The sequence below is a fragment of the Giraffa tippelskirchi genome, chromosome 5, assembly GCF_054371585.1.
Source record: "Giraffa tippelskirchi isolate mGirTip1 chromosome 5, T2T-mGirTip1v1.2.pri, whole genome shotgun sequence".
NCBI lineage: Eukaryota > Metazoa > Chordata > Mammalia > Artiodactyla > Giraffidae > Giraffa > Giraffa tippelskirchi.
The window spans coordinates 170657256-170681141 of NC_137279.1; the positions used below are offsets into that span (position 1 = coordinate 170657256).

Here is a 23886-nt window from a genome sequence, read left to right on the forward strand (position 1 = left end):
ATTGATCCATTTATAGGAGAAATGTACTCTCAAGAATGAGATACAAGAAGTATGGGACTATATCATCTAATTACTCAGCAAGCTTGTGGATATCCCTCATTCTCATCTAACTCTCCATCTCCAGAGTTAGTAAAAACTAACTGTTTTTACGTTAGTTCAGATCCCCATCATTTCAAATTTAGTCTGTTGTGGAGCCTCCTACCTGTACTTTCTGTGCAATCTCATTCCTTTCTAATCCATTGTCCACACTACTGCCAGAGGGGTCTTTCTGTTATACAAAGCACATCCTGTAATTTCACTGCTTAAGATCCATTAATACTTTCAATTGTTTATGGGATAAGGTACCCATTTCTTAATAAACATATAAGCTTCTCCGTAGTCTGACTTCTGTGTAACTCTCCAGGTTGTTCTTTTAAAATCTACAGACTTTTTATTTCAGAATAATCTGTCCTTTCCAGAATTGGAGCTTCATAACTTGGCTGCCTAATAGACACCTACTTGAGACTCAGTTCAAGTATCACTTGTTACCTTTTCTCTAGAAAACTTTTTGGATTCTTTCCCAACACAGTGGGTTTATAAACCTCTTTCTTGAAGTTTCTATTCTACAATGTTGTGTTTGTCTATCAGAGAATGTAAAATGCTTTTTTATTTTCCTAATTCCCCTTATACTCCTTGAAGGATAGCCTATGTCTTATTAATTTCTAGATCTCCAGCACCTAGCACAGTATCAGGCACAGAGTGGACACCCAGTGATTGCTGAAGGGAGATTGAGAACCACCAGGAAGCTTTTATAGGCCATGGTTTAGAGAATACTGAGTTGGTATTCTTTGAATATTGAATGTGGCAGAAATAGATTAAGAACACCAGCCAGATGTTGTTTTTAAGGGTTCTGTTTTTAGCATGTAAATTAAAATTTCATTTTGAAGTACAAGTCTAATTTGGGAACCAGAATACAGTTGTAGAGCTTGACAAGATTACATATGTAAATTCTCCACAGGCTGATCTATCATCATGCTTTCCTAAAACAGTGTAGTTTGTGTGGAGTGAGAGTGGTCTCCAAGTCTACATCCCAGACTCCTTGCTCCTTCAGCCCGCCACCTACCTCATTCAGGTTGCCATCACTTAACCTTCTATGCTCAAAGTATCACCACAGAGACAGCTCTCTGCTTTTATCTCTGTGAAAATGCTCTAAGCTCTGAGCCCTGAGGCTAGGCTGTACCCTGCCCTGCTTCATATCCTTCAGGGGCAGGGTTTTACTGTTTTAGGATAAAATCTAACTTTCTTAGGTGCTCAAGGCCTTCCATGATCTATTTTCTGTCTCCCTTTCCAGACTCTCACCTTGTTCCTCTATACAGTATCTTCTTGTAACTTCATTTGGCGAATTTTTACATATATTTTTAAGGTTGTTCAGGAAGCCTTCTGAGAAAAAAGTTTAGATCTTTCTTCTTTATGCTCTTGTGGGATACCTTGAGGTTACCCCACATTTCTAATATTTATTACATTATACTATTATGGCTTACTCGTTTGCCTCTCCCACTAATATCCTTGATGGACAGGAAGTTTTAAGAATTTTAATGTTACTAAAACCTAACACAGGTGCACAGTCGTAAAAAAAATTCTTGGTTAAATAAATTAATAGTTCTATATCTGTAGGCTAGGAATCAATGAAAAAATGGCTCCCATGTGCTATAGAATAGACTACGTTTTTGAAAATTCTTTTTCAATTGAATTTTCAATTTGATAACTATTAAAATTGCTCTATGCAGACATTTTTTGGTTTTACAGTGAATGCAGCTGTCTCTATTAATTGCAGTCAAAGAGTATATAGTAATCTGCATCATGACTAACAGATAAGTGGAAAGTTAGTGTTTAAGTAACTGGTTGGGGCTTCCCTTGTGGCTTAGCTGGTAAAGAATCTGCCTGCAATGCGGGAGTCCTGGGTTTGATCCCCGGGTTGTGAAGATCCCCTGGAGAAGGGAAAGGCTACCCACTCCAGTGTTCTGGCTTGGAGAATTCCATGGAGAATTCCAAGTCAGAGTCGGACACGACTGAGCGACTTTCACACTTCACTTTCGGAAGTGGATGTTAAGGCAGACGCAGTTAGCTGTAATACAAAATAGAAAAGGTATCAGTAGAATCCTGGTAAGAGCAGGGGAGGGAGATCATTTACTGCAAAATGTTGAGGAATTGGATGGAAACTACTATTTCAGAGAAAATGGGCCAGGCATTTCTTTCGAAAGGCTGTAGAATGAAGAGAGAAGACAATAGCTTGCTGAATTGGGCCTCATCTGTGGTCATACACTTAAAAAGTGACCAAGCAAGGATTCAGCCTTAAGTTCATATTTTTCCAAATCCCATGGTGCCAAACTATGCTGTCTGTACTGATTTTTTTTTCTTTCTTACAGAAATAGAACATTTGTTTTTCATTATATATCTTATTATCTTCAGTATAATCCTTAACTAGTTTTTTGAGAGTGTTGTTATTAGTATATCCTAAATCTTTTATTGAGTGATGGACTGATTTACAGCTTATTTTTCGTATGTATTCTCCTTAGTTCATGGCACAAGATAGAGTGGGTACAAAAATAGATCTTCAATACATGAATAGTAATTAAAATACCCTATGATTGATTTTTTTTTTTTTCAAAGTAGCTCAGTTGTGTCCAGCTCTTTGTGACCCCATGGACTATACAGTCTGTGGAATTTTCCAGGCCAGAATATTGGAGTGGATAGCCTTTCCCTTCTCCAGGGGATCTTCCCACCCAGGGATCAAACCCATATCTCCAGCATTGCAGGCAGATTCTTCACCAGCTGAGCCACCAGGGAAACCCCTATGACTGATAGTAGCTTAACAAATCTAGACATCATATTTGTATTGTAGGTATTAATACATATGTCTAGAAATGATTAGGATATGTGTATTTAGGAAATTTTTTTTTAAGTTTTTTTTTAATTAGTTTATTTTCTATTTTTTAAACATTTTTGTTTTTTGAGTCCTTGAAGTATCTCTTGTAAGTATATTTTCAATGCGAACAAAGATGGTATATTTTGTAAAATGCTAGGAAGTTATAGCTTATGGTTGGATTCATGATCTCTGAAGAAGAGAGATCTTCTTCTGAATCTTCTGAAGAAGAAGATTTAGCTTCGGGATCAGGGACCAGGCTTGGTCACTCAGAGCTTTTGTGTGGCAGAAGTTTTATTATAGCGAAAAAGGACAGACAAAGCTTCTGACCTAGACATCAGAAGGGAGATGGAGAGTACCCTGTCACTAGTCTTAGCAAGGGAGCTATATGCTTTTTCAATTGGTTATTAACAATGAATCAAAAGAACATCTCAAGGTTGTAAAGGTCTTACCAGTTTCACTCCCGCAACATACAACTTAAGGTGACAGGATTAGTCAGAAGGTTCTTAAGAAGGAGAAACATATCCTCAAGCAGGATACATTGTTGTTATATAATCATTGGTATAGAGTTTAAGGAAGAACATACCCTTGAGCAAGATGAATTGTTTTGTTGTGTACTCATTGCTGCTGCTGCTAAGTCACTTCAGTCGTGTCTGACTCTGTGCGACCCCATAGACGGAAGCCCACCAGGCTCCCATCCCTGGGATTCTCCAGGCAAGAACACTGGAGTGGGTTGCCATTTCCTTCTCCAGTGCATGAAAGTGAAAAGTGAAAGTGAAGTTGCTCAGTCGTGTCCGACTCATCGCGACCCCACGGACTGCAGCCTACCAGGCTCCTCCGTCCATGAGATTTCCCAGGCAAGAGTACTGGAGTGGGTTGCTGTTGCCTTCTCCAGTGTAATCATTAGCTCTGGGCTTAAACAAAAAACATTTTATGTGACTAAGATGCAGGAATGTAGAAAAAAAGAGTTTGTCCTTTTCTCCTCCTTGAGAGCCCCAGACCCTTTTCTCCTCCTCGGAGACCCCAGACTTCTTATCAACCTACCTAAGAATTAACTTTCTCAAAAGAAGTTATGTAATGGGTACTAGTTCACTGAGATAAAAGACCCCAAATGAATAGGTTCTCTTTCCTAAAATGCCCTCAGGTAGGAATTTTAGATTTATTTTCTTGGCTCAGAATTTGTGGGTTAGGTCTCATCTTCAGTGTAATTTTCTCTCAAAATTATGAAGCCTTGGAAGTATTGCTTTATAATGGAACTTTTGACAGATCCCTTTAACTGCATATCACTTATACATAGAGGTAATTTGTTACCTCTTCCAAGGTGTTTGTACCTGAGAGGTAGAATTCATGTTCTATATAAAGGTCAGTTTTAATTAATAAGCTGTTTTCCTCATTTTTGACCAATATGAATTGCTTCTAACTTTTGTGTAAAGTAGTTTTCCATGTAGAAATAAAACAAATTGAGCCTTTGTCACATCCATCATCAGTATAACCCACTTAAATGTCAAAAATTCTATGTAGCCCAAAAGTTTATTTCTAGTGCCTTGGCAGGCCTATTTATTAGAATAAAATAAGATGTAATTATAATATCATTTCATCAGGTACCTCTATTAGATATACCTTTTTCCTTCCACAAAATGTGCTCATATTTTTTTTTTTTTGCTAAATATTTGTTATCCATGCAGTATTTTTAAAAGCATGTAAATAATAATATTAATAGGATTAGATGTTTATTTCATTAAAGATAAACCACAATTTATTTTATTTTCTCTTTGTCTCTAACTTCCTTAAATTGAAAAACTTCATTGTATTATTCTGTCTCTATGTTTGGACACAAATATTCTACACACTATAATAAGAAGAGTGTTTTATACTCTATAATTTAACTGGATGCTACAACATTCAGTTTACTTCAAAGAGTAGGTTTTTGGTAAGACATTCTTTCTGAATTTCTATTTAAATTATGCCTTTCCTTTTCTGAGTCCTCCATTATACTTGATAGAGTTGAATCTTTTATTCTTTAGTTAAATACATTTCTTTCAAGATACAGGTGTCTTATTAATAATTAGGACAATAATGATAATGAGGATAATAATAATTATAACCAACTGCTTATTGAGTAAATGCTATATTCTATGTGATTTACATATTTTTTCTGTACCCTTCAGAACAACATAACCAAACTCTAAGTGAAAGACTTAGAGAGGTTATATTAAATTACTGCATACATATCTGAGTTAGATGGATTCACTGTAAGCTCTATGTGATTTTGAGATCCAAACTCTTACTATTAATTCATGTTTCTGTCACTAAATATAGGGGTATTTTAAAATAAGCTCAAGAAATTAGAAGTTATTCAATAAGAATAGTTATTTCATTAATCCATGCTACCTTGGATTATTTTATACTAGTGTAAATACCATTCTTTGTTAATGGTTTAATATACATGTATAATTAAGATATAATTTCTCTGAGAATAATAACTTTGCATTTCTCACGTTTTGCATTTAAATGATCAAGCATTATGTTGTATTAATATCATAGACTATAGTATCCCCCTACCCTGGCCTTCCTTTCTGTCTTTATGTAAGTATATGCATATTTTATGGTGTTTCCCTTTCTTTAACTATTTGATTTCATTATTTTACAACTTTTTATCTTGGTAAAATGTAGATGTAAAGATTCTGTCTGTTCTTTTGATGAATTTAAAATATATTGCATATTCCCTGTGTTGTCAATAGACAAACAAAAACCAATATTCAAATAAATTTCAGCTCTTAAAATTCTTCATTTCAGTAAATCAGTATTTATAGATTACTGACATTGTGCCAAGCATTGTGTCATACCTAGGGTGGAGAGAGAAAGTGGCGATAAAAATAAAAGACATTAGATTCTTCTGATGAGAAACCATAATCACTCAGAGTAAAAAGACACAAAAAATAAACATATAATAAATCAGTAATAAAAAGGTAAATATGTTTTAAGGAATAAACAAGATGTTGTGGCAATGTAGAGGAACACTGACTGTAAGTGCTTGGGAAATCAGGTAAGACTTCCCAGAATAGATAACATTTCATGTAGGTCTACAGGATGAGTAGGAGTTCTCCACAAGGAAAAACAGGGATGTGGAAAACATAATAAAGTGAGTGATAATGCTGTTGGTGACATGATTTTCTAAATGATGATAAGTAAGTGTTAGTCGCTCAGTCATTCCCAACTCTTTGCGACCCCATAGACTGCAGCTCACCAGGCTCCTCTCTCTGTCCATGAGATTTTCCAGGCAAGGATACTGGAGTGGGTTGCCATTTCCTTCTCCAGGGCATCTTCCCAACCCAGGGATCGAACCCAGGTCTCCTGCACTGCAGGCAGACTGATGATACTTCTGGATAAAATTATAAACAAATCAATTATAATCTTTCCTTGATTTACATGTTAATTGCATCTTTGGAAAAGCCATGAATAATACTTTCCATGTGTGAAACAGATTCTAAGCTCACATAATTATAAGATTTTGCATACATGAATATCTGTGTACATAAGGGAATCAAATCCCTTATGATTATACAGTGAAAGTGACAAATAGATTCAAAGAATTAGATCTGATAGACAGAATTCCTGAAGAACTATGGACAGAAGTTTGTAACATTGTATAGGAGGAGGTGATCAAACCATTTCCAAGAAAAAGAAATGCAAAAAGGCAAAATGGTTGTCTGAGGAGGCCTTACAAATAGCTGAGAAAAGAAGAGAAACGAAAGGCAAAGGAGAAAAGAAAAGATATACCCATCTGAATGCAGAGTTCCAAAGAATAGCAAGGAGAGATAAGAAAGCCTTCCTAACTGAACAATGCAAAGAAATAGAGGAAAACAATAGAATGGGAAAGACTAGAGATCTCTTCAAGAAAATTAGAGATACCAAGGGAACATTTCATGCAAAGATGGGCACAATAAAGGACAGAAACAGCAAGGACCTAACAGAAGCAGAAAATATTAAGAAGAGGTGGCAAGAATACACAGAAGAACTATACAAAAAAGATCTTCACCACCCAGATAACCACAATGGTGTGATCATTCACCTAGAGCCAGACATCATGGAGTGTGAAGTCAAGTGGGCCTTACGAAGCATCAGTATGATCAAAGCTATTGAAGGTGATGGAATTCCAGTTGAACTGTTTCAAATCCTAAAAGATGATGCTGTGAAAGTACTGCACTCACTATGCCAGCAAATTTGGAAAACTCAGCAGTGGGCACAGGACTGGAAAGGTCAGTTTTCATTCCAATCCCAAAGAAAGTCAATGCCAAAGAATGTTCAAACTACTGCCCAATTGCACTCATCTCACACACTAGGAAAGTAATGCTTAAAATTCTCCAAGCTAGGCTTCAACAATATGTGAACTGAGAACTTCCAGATGTTCAAGCTGGATTTAGAAAAGGCAGAGGAACCAGAGATCAAATTGCCAATATCTGTTGTTGGAGCATACAAAAAGCAAGAGAATTCCAGAAAAACACCTACTGCTGCTTTATTGACTATGCCAAAGCCTTTGACTGTGTGGATCACAACAAAATGTGGAAAATTCTTAAAGAGATGGGAATGCCAGACTATTTCACCTGCCTCCTGAGAAACCTGTATGCCGGTCAAGAAAGCAACAGTTAGAACTGGACATGGAACAACAGACTGGATCCAAATTGGGAAAGCAGTACATCATGGCTATATATTCTCATCCTGCTCATTCAACTTCTGTGCAGAGTACATCATGCGAAATGCTGGGCTGAATGAAGCGCAAGCTGGAATCAAGATTGCTGGGAGAAATATCAATAACCTCAGATATGCAGATGATACCACCATTATGGTAGAAAGTGAAGGGGAACTAAAGAGCCTCTTGATGAAGGTGCATGAGAAGAGTGAAAATTAAAAGTCTGCCTTAAAAGTCAACATTCAAAAAACAAAGATCATGGCATCCAGTCCCATCACTTCATGGGAAATTGATGGGGAAACAATGGAATTAGTGACAGACTTTATTTTCTTGGGCTCCAAAATCACTGCAGATGGTGACTGCAGCCATGAAATTAAAAGACAGTTCTTGAAACAAAAGCTATGACAAACCTAGACAGCATGTTAAAAAGCAGAGACATTACTTTGATGACAAAGATCTGTATAGTCTAAGCTATGCTCTTTCCAGTAGTTATGTATGGATTGAGAGTTGGACCATAAAGGAGGCTGGGCATTGAACAATTGATGCTTTTTAACTGTGGTGTTGGAGAATACTCTTGGGAGTCCCTTGGACTGCAAGGAGATCAAACCAGTCAATCCTAAAAGAAATCAGTCCTGAATATTCCTTGGAAGGACTGCGCTGAAGCTGTATCTCCAATCCTTTGGCCACCTGATGCAAAGAACCTACTCATTGGAAAAGACCCTGATGCTGGGAAAGAATGAAGGCAGGAGGAGAAGGGGATGACAGAGGATGAGATGGTTGGATGGCATCACCAACTCAATGGACATGATTTGAGCAAGCTCTGGGATATGGTAAAGGACAGGGAAGCCTGGCCTGTTGCATTCCATGGGGTCATAAAGCGTTGGATATGACTGAGTGATTGAACAAGAACACATCTGTGTGCATGCATATATGAGTGTATCTGACACTTGGAAATCATAGTGGGCTTTTCTCTACTTTGTACTACATCTAGCATTCCTTGTCTCTACTACTCAAGTGCCATCAGTGCTCTTTCATCCTTATGAAAACAAAAAAAAATGCCTTAACAAATTTCTAAAATGCCCCCTGGGTATACTGCTCACAATGATAACCACCTCAAGTGAATAATTAAAATAAGAATAAAACTAACAAAAGTTGTTAAAAAGTCAAGGGGATAACCATGTTCATAAACTTTTCCCTATCTTTCATATAAGAATTTCAGTAGATACCATTTGGTGTTGATAAACTAAGATAATAGAAAAATAAAGATATTGTGTAGAATAATATCTGAGAAACTATAAACTGAAGTGGTTAAGAACAGTTTCATCTAGGGACTGAGAATTGGGTTCGAGAGATATTAGTCATAGGATCGGAGAAGGCAATGGCACCCCACTCCAGTACTCTTGCCTGGGAAATCTCATGGATGGAGGAGCCTGGTAGGCTACAGTCCGTGGGGTCGCGAAGAGTCGGACACTACTGAGCGACTTCACTTCACTTGTCACTTTCATGCGTTGGAGAAGGCAATGGCAACCCACTCCAGTGTTCTTGCCTGGAGAACCCTAGGGATGGGGGAGCCTGGTGGGCTGCTGTCTGTGGGGTCGCACAGAGTCGGACACGACTGAAGCAACTTAGCAGCAGCAGCAATATGTATCAGCAATTTTTATTTTTTTATTTTTCAATATACAGTTCTTATATATAATTTGTTAAATTTAAGCCTTGTTATTTTGTGTTTTTGATGGTATTTTAAGTGGTATGGTGTTTCAAATTTCATTTTCCCATTGTTCATGGCTAGTACCTTTCTGGAATCTCTACTTAATCTCCTAAATTTTCAACATGGATTCTCCACTGTGACTGGTTGCATGTTGAATGTTTCCCAGCACTGTGCACTTTGGAGATCACAACTTCCTGGTCACTCTTTGACTGGTCTCATGGAATTTTATTCTATATGGTTTAGCATTCAGACAGTCTTAAGCAGATTGGTGTACATTTTTGATGCTCTGACTCTCATAGCAGTCTCCTCTTCAATAGTCTGAACTTCAAACTCCTCATCCCTCTCCAAAATTTACTTCTGTCTTTTCAACACAGTAAACCACCCTGTTGTGCTTCTCCCTGTACAATAGATCAGAAAGTATCACTAATCTAAAAGCTAGTATTATCATTAGGCTTACCTGATTTTTCCCCCTTTTTCAAGTGTCTCAGTTTGGCACTGCTTATCATTTAACTCTGAGAAGAGTTGTTTTGTATGTATTTGTCCAATTTTCTAGTTGTTTATTATGGGATTATGGATCTAATCTTAGTTACTCTCTCATGGCTAGTAGTTGTCATATTAGTAAATGCTTTCTTCTCTATCTCCGTAAGTACCTTAAGGAATTTCCAGGAAGAGTTTTCAAGTCACTGTGGTACACATCCACCCCTAACCACACATGCTGCATATTTACCACTCTGGCAAATGAAAGGAATGTATGTATAACTCTGCTGAGATAGTCAGGGGTCAAAGATTTCAGAGTTTTGATTGTATTATACATTTGATTGTACAATCTGATTGAGTAAATTGTGGTCGACTCCTCTTCTTATGACTTCCCTGGTGGCTCAGATGGTAAAAGTGTTTGCCTACAGTGCGGGAGACCCAGGTTCAATCCCTAGGTCAGGAAGATCCTCCTGGAGAAGGAAATGGCAACCCACTCCAGTACTCTTGCCTGGAAAATCCCATGGAAAGATGGAAGAGCCTGGTAGGCTACGGTCCATGGGATTGCAGAGAGTCGGACACGACTGAGTGACTTCACTTTCACTTTTCACTTTCACTTTCCTCTTTCACTTTCCTCTTCTTATCTGCAGTCCCTGACAACCACTGATTTTTGTTTTTCTGACATTTAATATTTTAATCATTTAATTGTACAATTCAGTGGCGTTAAGTACATTCACACTATTGTGTAACCACCACCACTAACCTTTTCTAGAACCTTTTCATCATCTCAAACAGAAACTCTAACTATTAAGTAATAACTCCCATTCTTTCCTGTGTCCAGCTCCTGGTAACCTCTATTTTACTTTCTTTCTCTATGAATTTGCCTATTCTAAGTATATAAGTGGGAATCACACAGTATTTGCCCTTGTCTGGTTTATATCATTTTACATAATGTTTTCAAGGTTCATGCATGCTGTATCTTGTCTTAGAATTTCATTCCTTTCTATGGCTGACTAATATTTCATTTTCTATATATCTATATCTATATACCACTGTTGTTCAGTCACTAAGTTGTGTCTGACTCTTTGCAACCCCATGGATTGCAGCATGCCAGGTTTCCTTGTCCTTCACTATCTCCTGGAGTTTGCTTAAGCTCATGTCCATTGAGTTCTGCCACACAACCGTCTCATCCTCTGTTGACCTCTTTTCCTCTTGTCCTCAATCTTTCCCAGCATCTGGGTCTTTTCCAATGAGTCGGCTTTTTGCATCAGGTGGCCAAAATAGTGGAGCTTCGGCTTCAGTACCAATCCTTCCAGTGAATATTCAGGGTTGATTTCCTTTAGGATTGACTGGTTGGATCTCCTTGCTGTCCAAGGAACCCTCAAATGTCTTCTCCAGCCCCACAATTCAAAAGCATCAATTCTTCAGTGCTCAGCCTTCTTTATGGTTCAACTCTCGCATCTGTACATGACTACTGGAAAATCCATAGCTTAGACTATACAGACCTTTTTTTGGCGAAGTGTTGTCTCTACTTTATAATATGCTGCCTAGGTTTGTCATAGCTTTTCTTGCAAGGAACAAGCATCTTTTAATTTCATGGGTGCAGTCACCATCATGGTGATTTTTGAGTCCTCCCAAAAATAAAATCTGCCACTGTTTCAACTTTTTTTCCATCTATTTGCCATGAAGTGATGGGACAGGCAGGATGCCATAATCTTAGTTTTTTGAATGTTGAGTTTTAAGCCAGCTTTTTCACTCTTCTCTTTCACCCTCAAGAGACTCTTCAGTTCCTCTTCATTTTCTGGCATTAGGGTGGTATCATCTACTTACCTGTTGTTGTTGATATTTCTCTCAGCAATCTTTATTCCAGCTGGTGATTCATCCAGCCCAGCATTTCACATGATGTACTCTGCATATAAGTCAAATAAGCAGGGTGACAGTGTACAGCCTTGATGTACTCTTTTCCCAGTTTTGAACCAATCCATTGTTCCATGTCCAGTTCTAACTGTTGCTTCTTGATCTGCATAAGGTTTCTCAAGAGACAGATAAGGTGGTCTGGTATTTCCATCTCTTTAAGAATTTCCCACAGTTTTTTGTGATCCACACAGTCAGTGGCTTTAGGTTGTCAATGAAGCAGAAGTAAATGCTTTTTTCTTTGGTGGTGGGGGGGGGCGGGGGTTGGTATTCCCTGGTTTTTTTTATGATCCGGCAGATGTTGGTAATTTGATATCTAGTTTCTCTGCCTTTTCTAAATCCAGGTTGTACATCTGAAAGTCCACATTTCATGTACAGCTGAAGCCTAGCTTGAAGGATTTTGAGCATATTCTTGATAGCATGTGAAATAAGTACAATTGTACAGCAGTTTGAACATTTTTTGACATTGTCTTTGTTTGGGATTGGAATGAAAATGGACCTTTTCCAGTCCTGTGACCACTGCTGAGTTTTCCAACTTTGCTGGCATATTGAATGCAGCACTTTAACAGCATCATCTTTTAGGATTTGAAGTAGCTCAGCTGGAATTCCATCACCTCTACTAGCTTTATTCTTAGTAATGCTTCCTAAGGCCCACTTGACTTCACAGTCCAGCATGTCTGGCTCTAGGTGAGTGACTTCTGTCTTAGTCAGGTGTTAAGCTCAGTTGAGTTTCATTCCACTTTTAATTCTGCCTTGAATCTTTGATATGCTTTATGAGAGAATGATTTTTACTCCTCCTCCAAGGTTTGAGCCCTTCAATAATGTTGATGTATTGTCTTAGGTTTGCTGCTCTTCCCTTAAATGTAGAGAATTTTTTTTCCTTTAAATACTTCTCCTCTTACAATGAGTCTCACTTGTGCACTGGGGTTACAAAGTTTGTTATTCTTCCCTAGTGACTTAGGGCCTTTTTTCTATAGGGAAAATGATATTCATGGGGCCATTCTCCCTTTGCAGGTCTGCATCACAAAGAAAGGCATTTTCTAGTCTTCTGCCTTGCTTCTAATCTTTCTCCTAAACACTCCATGAAGGCTTGTGTAGGAGAGTCTGCCAATGCTGTGAACTTCCTTTTGTGCCTGTGACTCCCAGGGGTTCTACTCTCTCTTATTCCCCAAACTTGACCTTAAATCATTTTTTAAAAATTAACTTCTTTTTAGTCATTTGTTTGGGACCCAGCATTTCTTTCTCCTGTGCTCTGACATAGAGGAGTGAGTGCTTGCTTCTCATCCCTTTTTGGTAGAGCCTGACTTTTCTTGGATATTAGAATTTCAGTTACCCTACAATCTCTGTTCTCTGATAGATTTTTATAAGTTATGTTTTTGTTCTTTACTGGGATTTTTCTGTTAAGATGGAAAAGATGATCTTTCCAGCTTTCTACATTCTAAATGGAAGTGAAACTTCTAAAACTTAAAAAAATTTAAGTTCCTATTAGGAAATATAGCTTTTATACTAAGTCATTGTTTCTCAAATTATTTCTGGTATTGGTATATTAGGTATTTATAGTACTAGTTATAGAACTATGGCTTTATTCACAATAAAATAGCTATTTGTCACAAGTTAAATGATACCATTTATTTACATAATTGATGAAATTTAATGAATGTCTTTTGTATTTCATTGGTTATACGAGATATTTTTCATACCTAATTCTCATAACACAGTTTTGAAATATGGATTTTACCATTCCTTTTTATGGATGAGGGAAACTGAGGCTTAAAATGATTAAGCTGATTGCCTTGTGTCACAGAGAATTAATATGTAGCAGAGATGGGATTTGAGCCCATATCTTTCTGATTTAAAAATCTATTCTCTTTCTACTTCATCACAATATGTTGTTAATTTCTTTAGTGCCTGGATAAGCACTAAATTACAGGGGGAATGTAATGAAAAAATTTTTGCTGGACTTGTGTTACTAAATGCATTTTGATTTCTGCTTAACAAGAGCCAATTTTTTGAACAATAGGCAGTGATGTGGGAAATGATGATGCCATCGGAGGGAATGTGAGCAAATATGTGGTGCTTCCAACTGGATACTGTGGACAGCCCAAGAAAGGACATCTTATCTTTGATGCTTGCTTTGAAAGTGGTGAGTGTATCAAAGACCTTTTCTTTTGAGATTGTCTGGTGAGGTTTTTTTTTAGAATCTTACTCCATATGAACATTTAGTGTGATTCAATCTTTTAATTTTTTTTTACCATAATGAAATAAGTTGTGAGGGAAAAATCAAATTTGAATAAATTAACTTGGAAATACTTAAAATGAAACACAATGAATGTTTTTGATTAGAATGATAATGATTAGAAAAATAATGATACTACTAATGAACATTTATAGAGCACTTTATATTTTATCAAATACTTATCTAGATATTATTTCTTTTGGGAAAAACTAATATAATTTGACTGCTTGATAAATGAGTGATATTGAATATTTACTATATGGTTCTTAGTCATTCTGAGAGGAGGCTTCTCTATTAAAAAAAGATAGAGAATTCAGTTGAATAAAACAGAAAAAGGAATAGACTTCATACACAGCAAATGCTGTGAGAATTCTAATAGCCGAACTCCGGGCTTGATTGTGAACTCCCATCCAGTAGTAACTGAATCTTGTTAACTTCCTTGAGCCTCACACTCTGAATGGAATGTAAGCATATAGTGTGTATTCAGAATATGTTGAAAATATTAATGAGAAATTAAACATAATTTTGTTTAAAAATAATTGTTGATTATTTGGGGTTTTGAATATTGTGCTTGCACGTGTGTGGGTATGCATGATTGAAGGGACGTTCTAGTTTATCAAAGTTCTCTGAACCCTAAGAACCATGGCTGTTTATAGCAACAATTGACAAATTGTTTATGCAGGGTTTTCTCTTTGTTTATTCTATGTTGTTTTAGTATTTTAGGGCTGCCTTTATAAAGAACCATAAACAGATTGACTTAAAAAACAGAAATTCAATGTTTCAGAATTCTGGAGGATAGAAGTCTGAGATTGAGGTGTTGACAGGGTTGGTTCCTTCTAAGGGTTGTGAAGAAGAATCTTTTCAGTGTCTCTCCTCTAGCTTTCTGTAGTTTTCTAGAAATCTTTGGTATTCCTTGGACTGTGGAAATACCATCCTGATTTCTGCCTTCATTTTCACAGGCATTCTCTGTGTGTTACATGTCTGTCTCTAAATATTCCCTGTTTATAAGGATATCAGTCATATTGGACTAGGGCCTACTCTAATGACCTGATTTTAACATGATTCCTTCTATAGAAAACCTGTCTCTTAGTAGAGTCACAGGGTTAAGACATCAGTATACAAATTTTGGGGAGATGTAATTTGATCCATAACACAGTATTGTAGTGTTGTCTTTCCAGTCAGACTTGAACACTGTCAACATAATTGGGAACAACGTATTGTACTTTCTTTGAATCTTGTACAGCTATCTTTTGGTGCCGGGGTAGGATTGGTTCTAGGACCTGTGTGGATGCCAAAATCCACAGACAGGCAAGTCCTTCATATAAAATGATGTAATATTTGTGTGTAACCTATGCACATCCTCCTGTATACTTTATTGTCTCTAGGTTACTTATAATATCTTATGCAGTGTAAATGCTATGTAAGTAGTTACTAGCAAGTGGAAAATTCAAGTTTTGCCTTCTGGCACCTTAGAATTGAAAAAAACAAAATTTTTGATCCTTGGTTCATTGAATCTGGAGATGTGGAACCCATGGATATGGAGGGCTGAGTTCATGTGGATGAAGTTTATTGCCTTCAGAGAGGCTTCCATTTTCTTTCTTTCAGAGTTATGTAATATGTAAGGTGCACATTGTAATATGTAATATGCACATTGCCTGTTCCTAAGCTGGTGGATAACTAATCTGTGTTTCTTATGAGAAATAAGGCCTATAGGTCAAATATGAACTCTCCTATGAATTCCTGATATGTTTTCTTTCCACATACCCGTCCATTTAAGTATTGTTTTCCCTGGGAAAACATCTACACCACCCTAATTTTATTTCTTGAGAGACACCTGACATTTTTTATGATTTTTAAAAGTTTCTGTTGCTCTTTTCTTCTAGACTATAACCTGCTTCTGGGTAGACTCTGAATGTGGTTAATCCATGTCCTCTTATTGAACCAGGCAGAGTGCTTACAAAATTAAGCAAAAATTAATTTTGTATTTATTTGTTGAATGAAGTAATTTGAAAAACAGAAGTTTGTGGAAAGATTAGTTTTCTGATAGGTTTGATGAAAAAGCCATATTTAATTGCTCACTATTATTTAGCCCACCAACTAGTCCAACAAGTTATCCAAGAGTTGGACATGACTGAGCAACTGAACTGAACTGAACTGAGTCCAACTTCCCTAGTCTGACTTAGTTGTCCTAGTTCAACTTCTCTCAAGCCTTCATACTTTTGTGGATGCTATCTTCTCTTTGCCCCAGATTCTTGGTTTACTTGGTAAAAATGTTAATTTAGACTCGGGGCAGTATTTCTTTCTTTGAGAAACAGTACCTCTTAGGCGGATTTGACTATCTCTACCTATATGTTTGCAGGCACCTTTCCTATGACTTACAGGCCTTTTCCATGATAGTTTTTATTGCATTGCAGTCATTTAATAATCTCTTTGTCCTTATCGCTGAAAATTCCTTGAAGTCAGTGACAGTTTTTTATTAATTTTTGTTCTCTAGCACCTAGTGTACTACCAGAAACTGACTCTGATGAAATGGAATTATATGACAGATATTTCAAAGTAACTGTCATAAAAATTTTTACCAAAATCAAGAAAACATTGCATGAACCAAGTGAGAATTTCAACAAAGAGATAGATAATACTGAAAGTACCAAATAGAAAGCATGACGCTAAAGAACACAGTAACTGAACTGAAAAAATTTCCTAGAAGACTTCAACATCAGACTAAAGTAGAAGAAAAGATCAGAGAATTTGAATACACATCATTGGAAATGATTCCATCAGAGGAATAGAAATAAAAAGAATGAAATAGAGTGAAGAAAGCCTAATGGACTTATGGGATACCATAGAACAGATCAATATAGGCATTATGGGAGCTCCAGAAGAAGAAAAGAGAGAGAGGGGAAGAACCAAAGGAATTTTAAAGGAGGGAAGACAGAGAATAAAATAATCTTCATAAAGTGAGATTTTAAGATTAATAAAAATATTTTACATTTAAAAAATTTAACAGCAGCAACAAGAACATTAAGGGAAAAAATAATAATCATTTTGTTACTTATTGTTTAACTATACCCTGTAAGAAATGATAGATTTACATAATTCATCTCATTTAACACACAAGCCTTCTGAGATATTATATCTCACTTGTAAGTAAGGAAGCTGATACTCAAAAATGTAAAGTTATTTACTTTGAATTACATGGCTAACAAGTGGTATAGTCATATTTGAAACTGAGAATTTCCTGACTCCAAAGGCCGTATATTTATATAAATACATTTTATGTATATAAAAATACATATTTTATGTATGTATACATATATATACATATATGTATTTTATATGTATTACCTTATTATAGGTCAACTTATGACATATGGATAATAGATATATTGTTGAAAGTTTATCATTAGGTGAAAAGATATATAAGAAAAGGCTTTATGATAAATAAAAATGAAAAATTTACTGTTTTAAAATAAGCCATCAAATAAATACTATGTTTGGTTACCATCATATGAAATTTGAGTTTTGTTTTATTATTGATAGGCATATACATGTACTGATTATGAAAAGTGCACTATAATTTACACCAGATTAATTGGTTAACCTGAGAGATTTAGTATGCAGCATTAAATTATTGTGGCATGAAAAAGGGTCAGTGAAATAAAGTTATGGTTCAGTTATTTATCACTTGAAAATCTATCACTTGAAACAATGGACATAAAAACTTAAAAAATTTTATTTTTAATTCCCCCAGTGGATTTTTACTACATATATTTATATAATCTTTCAAGATTAATGTTTTATTTTCTTTTAAAAGAAAATAAAATACTCTTTATTCTTGGTGCAGCATGAAAATATGCCATAACTGCATTAGAAATCAGGGTTTTTTGCTTAATGCCTCAGTTAAACCTTTTCTTTTTAGATACGCAGTTGACTGATATACTTTTTTGTTTTTTTTAACTTTATTGAGGAATAATTGGCAAATATAATTGTGTATATTTAAAGTATATGGTGTGATGATGTGATGATTTGATATACATGTATATTGTAGCATAATTAGCAAGATCATGATAATTAACACATCCATTACCTTACATAGTCAACTTAGGCATCTCTTTTTCTCTCCCTGTGGTGAGTATGCTTAAGATGTTAGCAGATATACAATGGAGAAAAGATAGTCTCTTCAACAAGTGGTACTGGGGAAACTGATTAACTATGTGTAAAAGAATGAAACTAGAACACTTTCTAACATCATAAACAAAAATAAACTCAAAATGGATTAAACACCTAAATGTAAGACCAGAAGCTATAAAACTCTTGGAGGAAAACATAGGCAGAACACTCTCTGACATAAATAAATCACAGCCAAAATCCTCTATGACCCACCTCCCACAATAATGGAAATAAAAACAAAAATAAACAAATGTGACCCAATTAAACTTAAACGCTTTTGCATAACAAAGGAAACTTTAAGCAAGGTGATGACAGCCCTCAGAATGGGAGAAAAAAATAGCAAACGAAACAACTGACAAAGAATAAATCTCCAAAATATACAAATAGCTCTTGCAGCTCAATACTAGAAAAACGAACAACCCAATCAAAAAGTGGGCAAAAGACCTAAACAGACGTTTCTCCAAAGAAGACATGCAGATGACTAATAAACACATGAAAAGATGCTCAGCATCACTCATTATTAGAGAAATGCAAATCAAAATCACAATGAGATATCATCTCACACTGGTCAGAATGGCTATCATCAAAAAGTCTACAAACAATATTGTTTGTTTTGTTTTTGTTGCTTTATTTCCAAGTTGGCACCTTGCTTTAGTTTTGTTTTCTAGTTTGTGCTGTAGTTAGTTTTGTTTTTAATTGGTTGATACCATTTTTGGTTTCCTTTGCATGCTGGGTCAGTCTACTGTACTTCATTTTCTTTTTTTGGACTGTTTTGGTTTTGTTTATGGATGTATATGTATGTGTGTGTATTCCAGTATTTTAGTTATTATTTGCTTGATTTTGTAATTGCCATTTGTCTGGGGTGCCTCTTTTCTTTCTTGTTTTTGGGTGTTTGTTTTAATCCTGTTTAATGCCATAACAAATCACCTGTGGAATCTCCATTCTCCGGCCAGAGATCAAGCTCTGAGCCTTTGGATTGGGAGTGCTGACTCGAAGACCCTAGACTACCAGAGAACTCCTAACCCTAGGGAGTGTTAATTAGTGAGAACTCCCACAAAAGCAACCACCTGTATACAAGACCCGGCATCACCCAACTTACAGCAGCATCCTGTGCAGGAGGCCTTATCCAAACAACCAAGAAGACAAAAATACAAACCAAACAATCAGCAGATGGGATTACCACCTCACACAGCCCTGCCCATCAGAGGGGAAAAAAAAATTGCCTCCTCCAACCCGAACGCAAGCACAAGTCACACCCTATACGAAGCTTACACAAACCACAGGGCCAACCTTACCAACAGAGGGCAGAAACCAAAAGGAAGAAAGAATTCAACTTTGAGGTCTGGGGAAAGAAGACCTCAAACACAACAAGTTAAAAAAAGAGAAAAGGCAAAGGCAGAGAAATAATGTGCAAATGAAGGAACAACCTGGAAATACACAGTCCAAATAAATGAAGAGGAAATAGGCAAACTATCTGAAAAAGAATTCAGAGTACTGATAGTAAAGAGGATCAAAAACCTCGAAAATAGAATGGAGAAAATGCAAGAATCAATTAACACACTTAACAAAAACCTAGAAGAAATAAAGAATAAACAAACAGAGATAAACAACACATTTACTGAAATTAAAAATACTCTAGAAGGAATCAACAGCAGAATATCTGAGGCAGAAGAACGGATAAGTGAGCTGGAAGATAAAATGGTAGAAATAACTCCTGAAGAGCAGAATAAAGTAAAAAGAATGAAAAGAATTTAGGATAGTCTCAGAGACGTCTGGGACAGCATTAAACACACCAACATTCGAATTATAGGGATCCTAGAAGAAGAAGAGAAAAGGAAACGGTATGAGAAAATTTTTCAAGAGATTATAGTGGAAACTTTCCCCAACATGGGAAAGGAAATAATCAAGTCCAAGAAGCACAGAGAGTTCCATCCAGGATAAACCCAAGGAGAAACACACTAAGACTAATCAAACTAACAAAGATTAAACACAAAGAAAGAATATTAAAAGCAACAAGGGAATGTCATCATTCCCCTTATCTACATCTTGAGTATGCTTAGTAATAACTTCAAAAATTCTGTATTTTTTTATCTTATGTTAATCATGGATCCTCAGACAACTTTAATGTTGTATAAACAGAGAAAGTTTGGAATTCTGTGGAGTAGTTGTACTGGATAATTTCAGGTAATCTTTGTAACTACATTCTATATTCATACATTATTATTCTCAGGCAAATATTCTGCTTGAGCAATGCTACATTCTTCAAAGGAGAATAAATTTTTGATGTAATAACTAAAAAAATAAAATAAATAAATAAATAAATAAATAAAAGCAACAAGGGAAAAGCAAAAGTAACATACAAGGGAAACCCCATATGTTTAACAACTGATCTTTCAGTGAAAACTCTTCAGGCCAGAAAGGAACATGAAGTGAAAGTCACTCAGTCTTGTCCGACTCTTTGTGACCCCATGGACTACACAGTCCGTGGAATTCTCCAGGCCAGAATACTGGAGTGGGCAGCCTTTCTCATCTCCTGGGGATCTTCCCAACCCAGGGATCGAACCCAGGTCTCCTGCATTGCAGGCAGATTCTTTACCAGCTGAGCCACAAGGGAAGCCTAAGCATACTGGGGTGGGTAGCCTATCCCTTTTCCAGCAGATCTTCCCGACCTAGGGATGGAACCGGGGTCTCCTGCATTACAGGTGGATTCGTTACCAACTGAGCTATCAGGAAGCTATCAGAAAGGAATGGCAGAACATATTTAAAGTACTGAAGGGAAAAATCTACAACCAAGATTACTGTACCCGGCAAGGATCTCATTCAAAATTGACGGAGAAATCAAAAGCTTTATAGACAAGCAAAAACTAGGAGAATTTAGTACCATCAAACCAGCTTTACAACAAATGTTAAAGGGACTTATAAGACAGGAAGTAAAAGAGAAGAAAAAGACCTACAAAAACAAACCCCAAACAATTAAGAAAATGGCAATAGGAACATATATATCAATAATTACTTTAAATGTAAATGGATTAAATGCTCCAACCAAAAGACACAAACTGGCTGAATGGATACATATATATGCTGTCTAGAAGAGACCCACTTCAACCCTAAAGACTGAAAGTGAGAGGATGGAAAAAATATATTCCATGCAAATGGAAATAAAAAGAAAGCTGGAGTAATAATCCTCATATCAGACAAAATAGACCTTAAAATAAAGAATATTACAAGAGATAAGAAAAAAGTCTACAAACAGTAAATGCTGCAGAGGGTATGGAGAAAAAGGAACCATTTACATGCTGGTGGGAATGCAAACTGGTACAGCCACTATAGAAAACAGTGTGGAGATTCCTTAAAAAACTGGGAATAGAACTGTCATATGACCCAGCAATCCCATTGCTGGGCATTTACCATGAGGAAACCAGAAATGAAAGATACATATGTACCCAGATGTTCATTGCAACATTATGTACAATAGCTAGGACATGGAAGCAAGCTGGATGTCCATCGACAGATGAATGGATAAGGAAGTAGTTGTACATGTACACAATGGAATATCCAGTTCAGTTCAGTTCAGTTGCTCCATCATGTCCGACTCTTTGTGACCCTATGAATTGCAGCACGCCAGGCCTCCCTGTCCATCACCAACTCCCAGAGTTTACCCAAACTCATATCCATCGAGTCAGTGATGCCATCCAGCCATCTCATCCTCTGTCGTCCCCTTCTCCTCTTGCCCCCAATCCTTCCCAGCATCAGGGTCTTTTCCAATGAGTCAACTCTTTGCATGAGGTGGCCAAAGTATTGGAGTTTCAGCCTCAACATCAGTCTTTCCAATGAACACCCAGGACTAATCTCCTTTAGGATGGACTGGTTGGATCTCCTTGCAGTCCAAGGGACTCTCAAGAGTCTTCTCCAACACCACAGTTCAAAGGCATCAATTCTTCGGTGCTCAGCTTTCTTCACAGCCCAACTCTGACATCCATATGTGACTACTGGAAAAACCATAGCCTTGACTAGGCGGACCTTTGTTGGCAAAGTAATGTCTCTGCTTTTTAATATGCTATCTAGGTTGGTCATAGCTTTCCTTCCAATGAGTAAGTGTCTTTTAATTTCATTGCTGCAATCACCATCTGCAGTGATTTTGGAGCCCCCAAAAATAAAGTCTGACACTGTTTCCACTGTTTCCCCATCTATTTCCCATGAAATGATGGGACCAGATGCCATGATCTTAGTTTTCTGAACGTTGAGCTTTAAGCCAACTTTTTCACTCTCCTCTTTCACTTTCATCAAGAGGCTTTTTAGTTCCTCTTCACTTTCTGCCATAAGGGTAGTGTCATCTGCATATCTGAAGTTATTGATATTTCTCCTGGCAATCTTGATTCCAGCTTGTGTTTCTTCCAGCCCAGCGTTTCTCGTGATGTAATCTGCATATAAGTTAAATAAGCAGGGTGACAATATACAGCCTTGATGTACTCCTTTTCCTATTTGGAACCAGTCTGTTGTTTCATGTCCAGTTCTAACTGTTGCTTCCTGACCTGCATACAGGTTCCTCAAGAAGCAGGTCAGGTGGTCTGGTATTTCCATCTCTTTCAGAATTTTCCACAGTTTATTGTGATCCACACAGTCAAAGGCTTTGGCATAGTCAATAAAGCAGAAATAGATGTTTTTCTGGCACTCTCTTGCTTTTTCAATGATTTGCTGCTGCTGCTGCTGCTGCTAAGTCGCTTCAGTCATGTCCGACTCTGTGTGACCCCATAGACGGCAGCCCACCAGGCTCCCCCGTCCCTGGGATTCTCCAGGCAAGAATATTGGAGTGGGTTGCACTCTGCTATAAAAAGGAACACATTTGAGTCAGTTCTAATGAGGTGGATGAACTTGGAGCCTATTATACAGAGTGAAGTAAGTCAGAAAGAGAAAGACAAATACTGTATATTAACACATATATATGGAATTTAGAAACACTCTACCAGCGATCCTCATGCAGAGCAGCAAAGGAGACACAGACACAAAGAACAGACTTTTGGATTTAGTGGGAGAAGGGGAGGGTGGGATGATTTGAGAGAATAGCATTGAAACATGTACATTACTATATGTAAAACAGATGACCAGTGTGAGTTTGATGCATGAAGCAGGGCACCCACAGCTGGTGCTCTGGGACAAACCAGAGGGATAGGGTAGCAAAGGTGGTGGGAGGGGGTTCAGGATGTAGAGGACACATGTATACCTGTGGCTGATTCATGTTGATGTATGGCAGAAACCATCACAGTATTGTAAAGTAATATCCTCCAATTAAAATAAATTAATTAATTAAAAAAAGATGTTAGCAGTTGTCAAGTGTTTGTTGTTGTTGATGAGTTGCTAAGTCATATCCGACTCTGCAACCCCAGGAACTGAGGCATGCCAGGCTCTTCTGTTCAGTTTTCAGGTATATAATACCACATTCTTTAACTCTTGTCACTGAGCTGTACATTAGGTCCTTAGAACTTATAATTGAAATTTTGTACCCTTTGACCTATATCACTCTATTTCCCCTTCCCTTAGCCCCAGGCAACCCCCATTCTTTTTTTCTATGTCTACAAAATCAGCTTCACTGTAGCATTATTCACAATAGCCAAGATGTGAAAACAACCTAAATGTACTTTGGTGGATAATGGATACAGAAAATATCCATACTTTTGGACTCAGTGTGTACACACACACACACACACACACACACACACACACACATATACATAAAGGACATCTTTCCATTTGTGACCACATGGGATGAATCTGGTGGGAATGCTACTTTTTTT

The 23886-nt window shown here is 36.9% G+C and overlaps 1 protein-coding gene across 10 annotated transcripts in view; it reads left to right on the forward strand.

The window, feature by feature from the left end:
- LOC145504408 (BEN domain-containing protein 5) overlaps positions 1 to 23886 on the forward strand; it is a 1377102-nt gene that overhangs the window by 47928 nt on the left and 1305288 nt on the right. For 8 of the 10 annotated variants that reach the window (XR_014052189.1, XM_081485144.1, XM_081485143.1 and 5 more), the window contains exon 2: positions 13709 to 13831. The exons of the other annotated variants lie outside the window; for them this stretch is intronic. Coding sequence is in view for 7 of the 8 variants with exons in the window: in XM_081485144.1 (XP_081341270.1) it covers positions 13709 to 13831 (123 nt within the window). In the remaining variant the exon portion in view is untranslated. The remainder of the gene's footprint in view (positions 1 to 13708; positions 13832 to 23886) is intronic. 10 annotated transcript variants of the gene reach the window in all.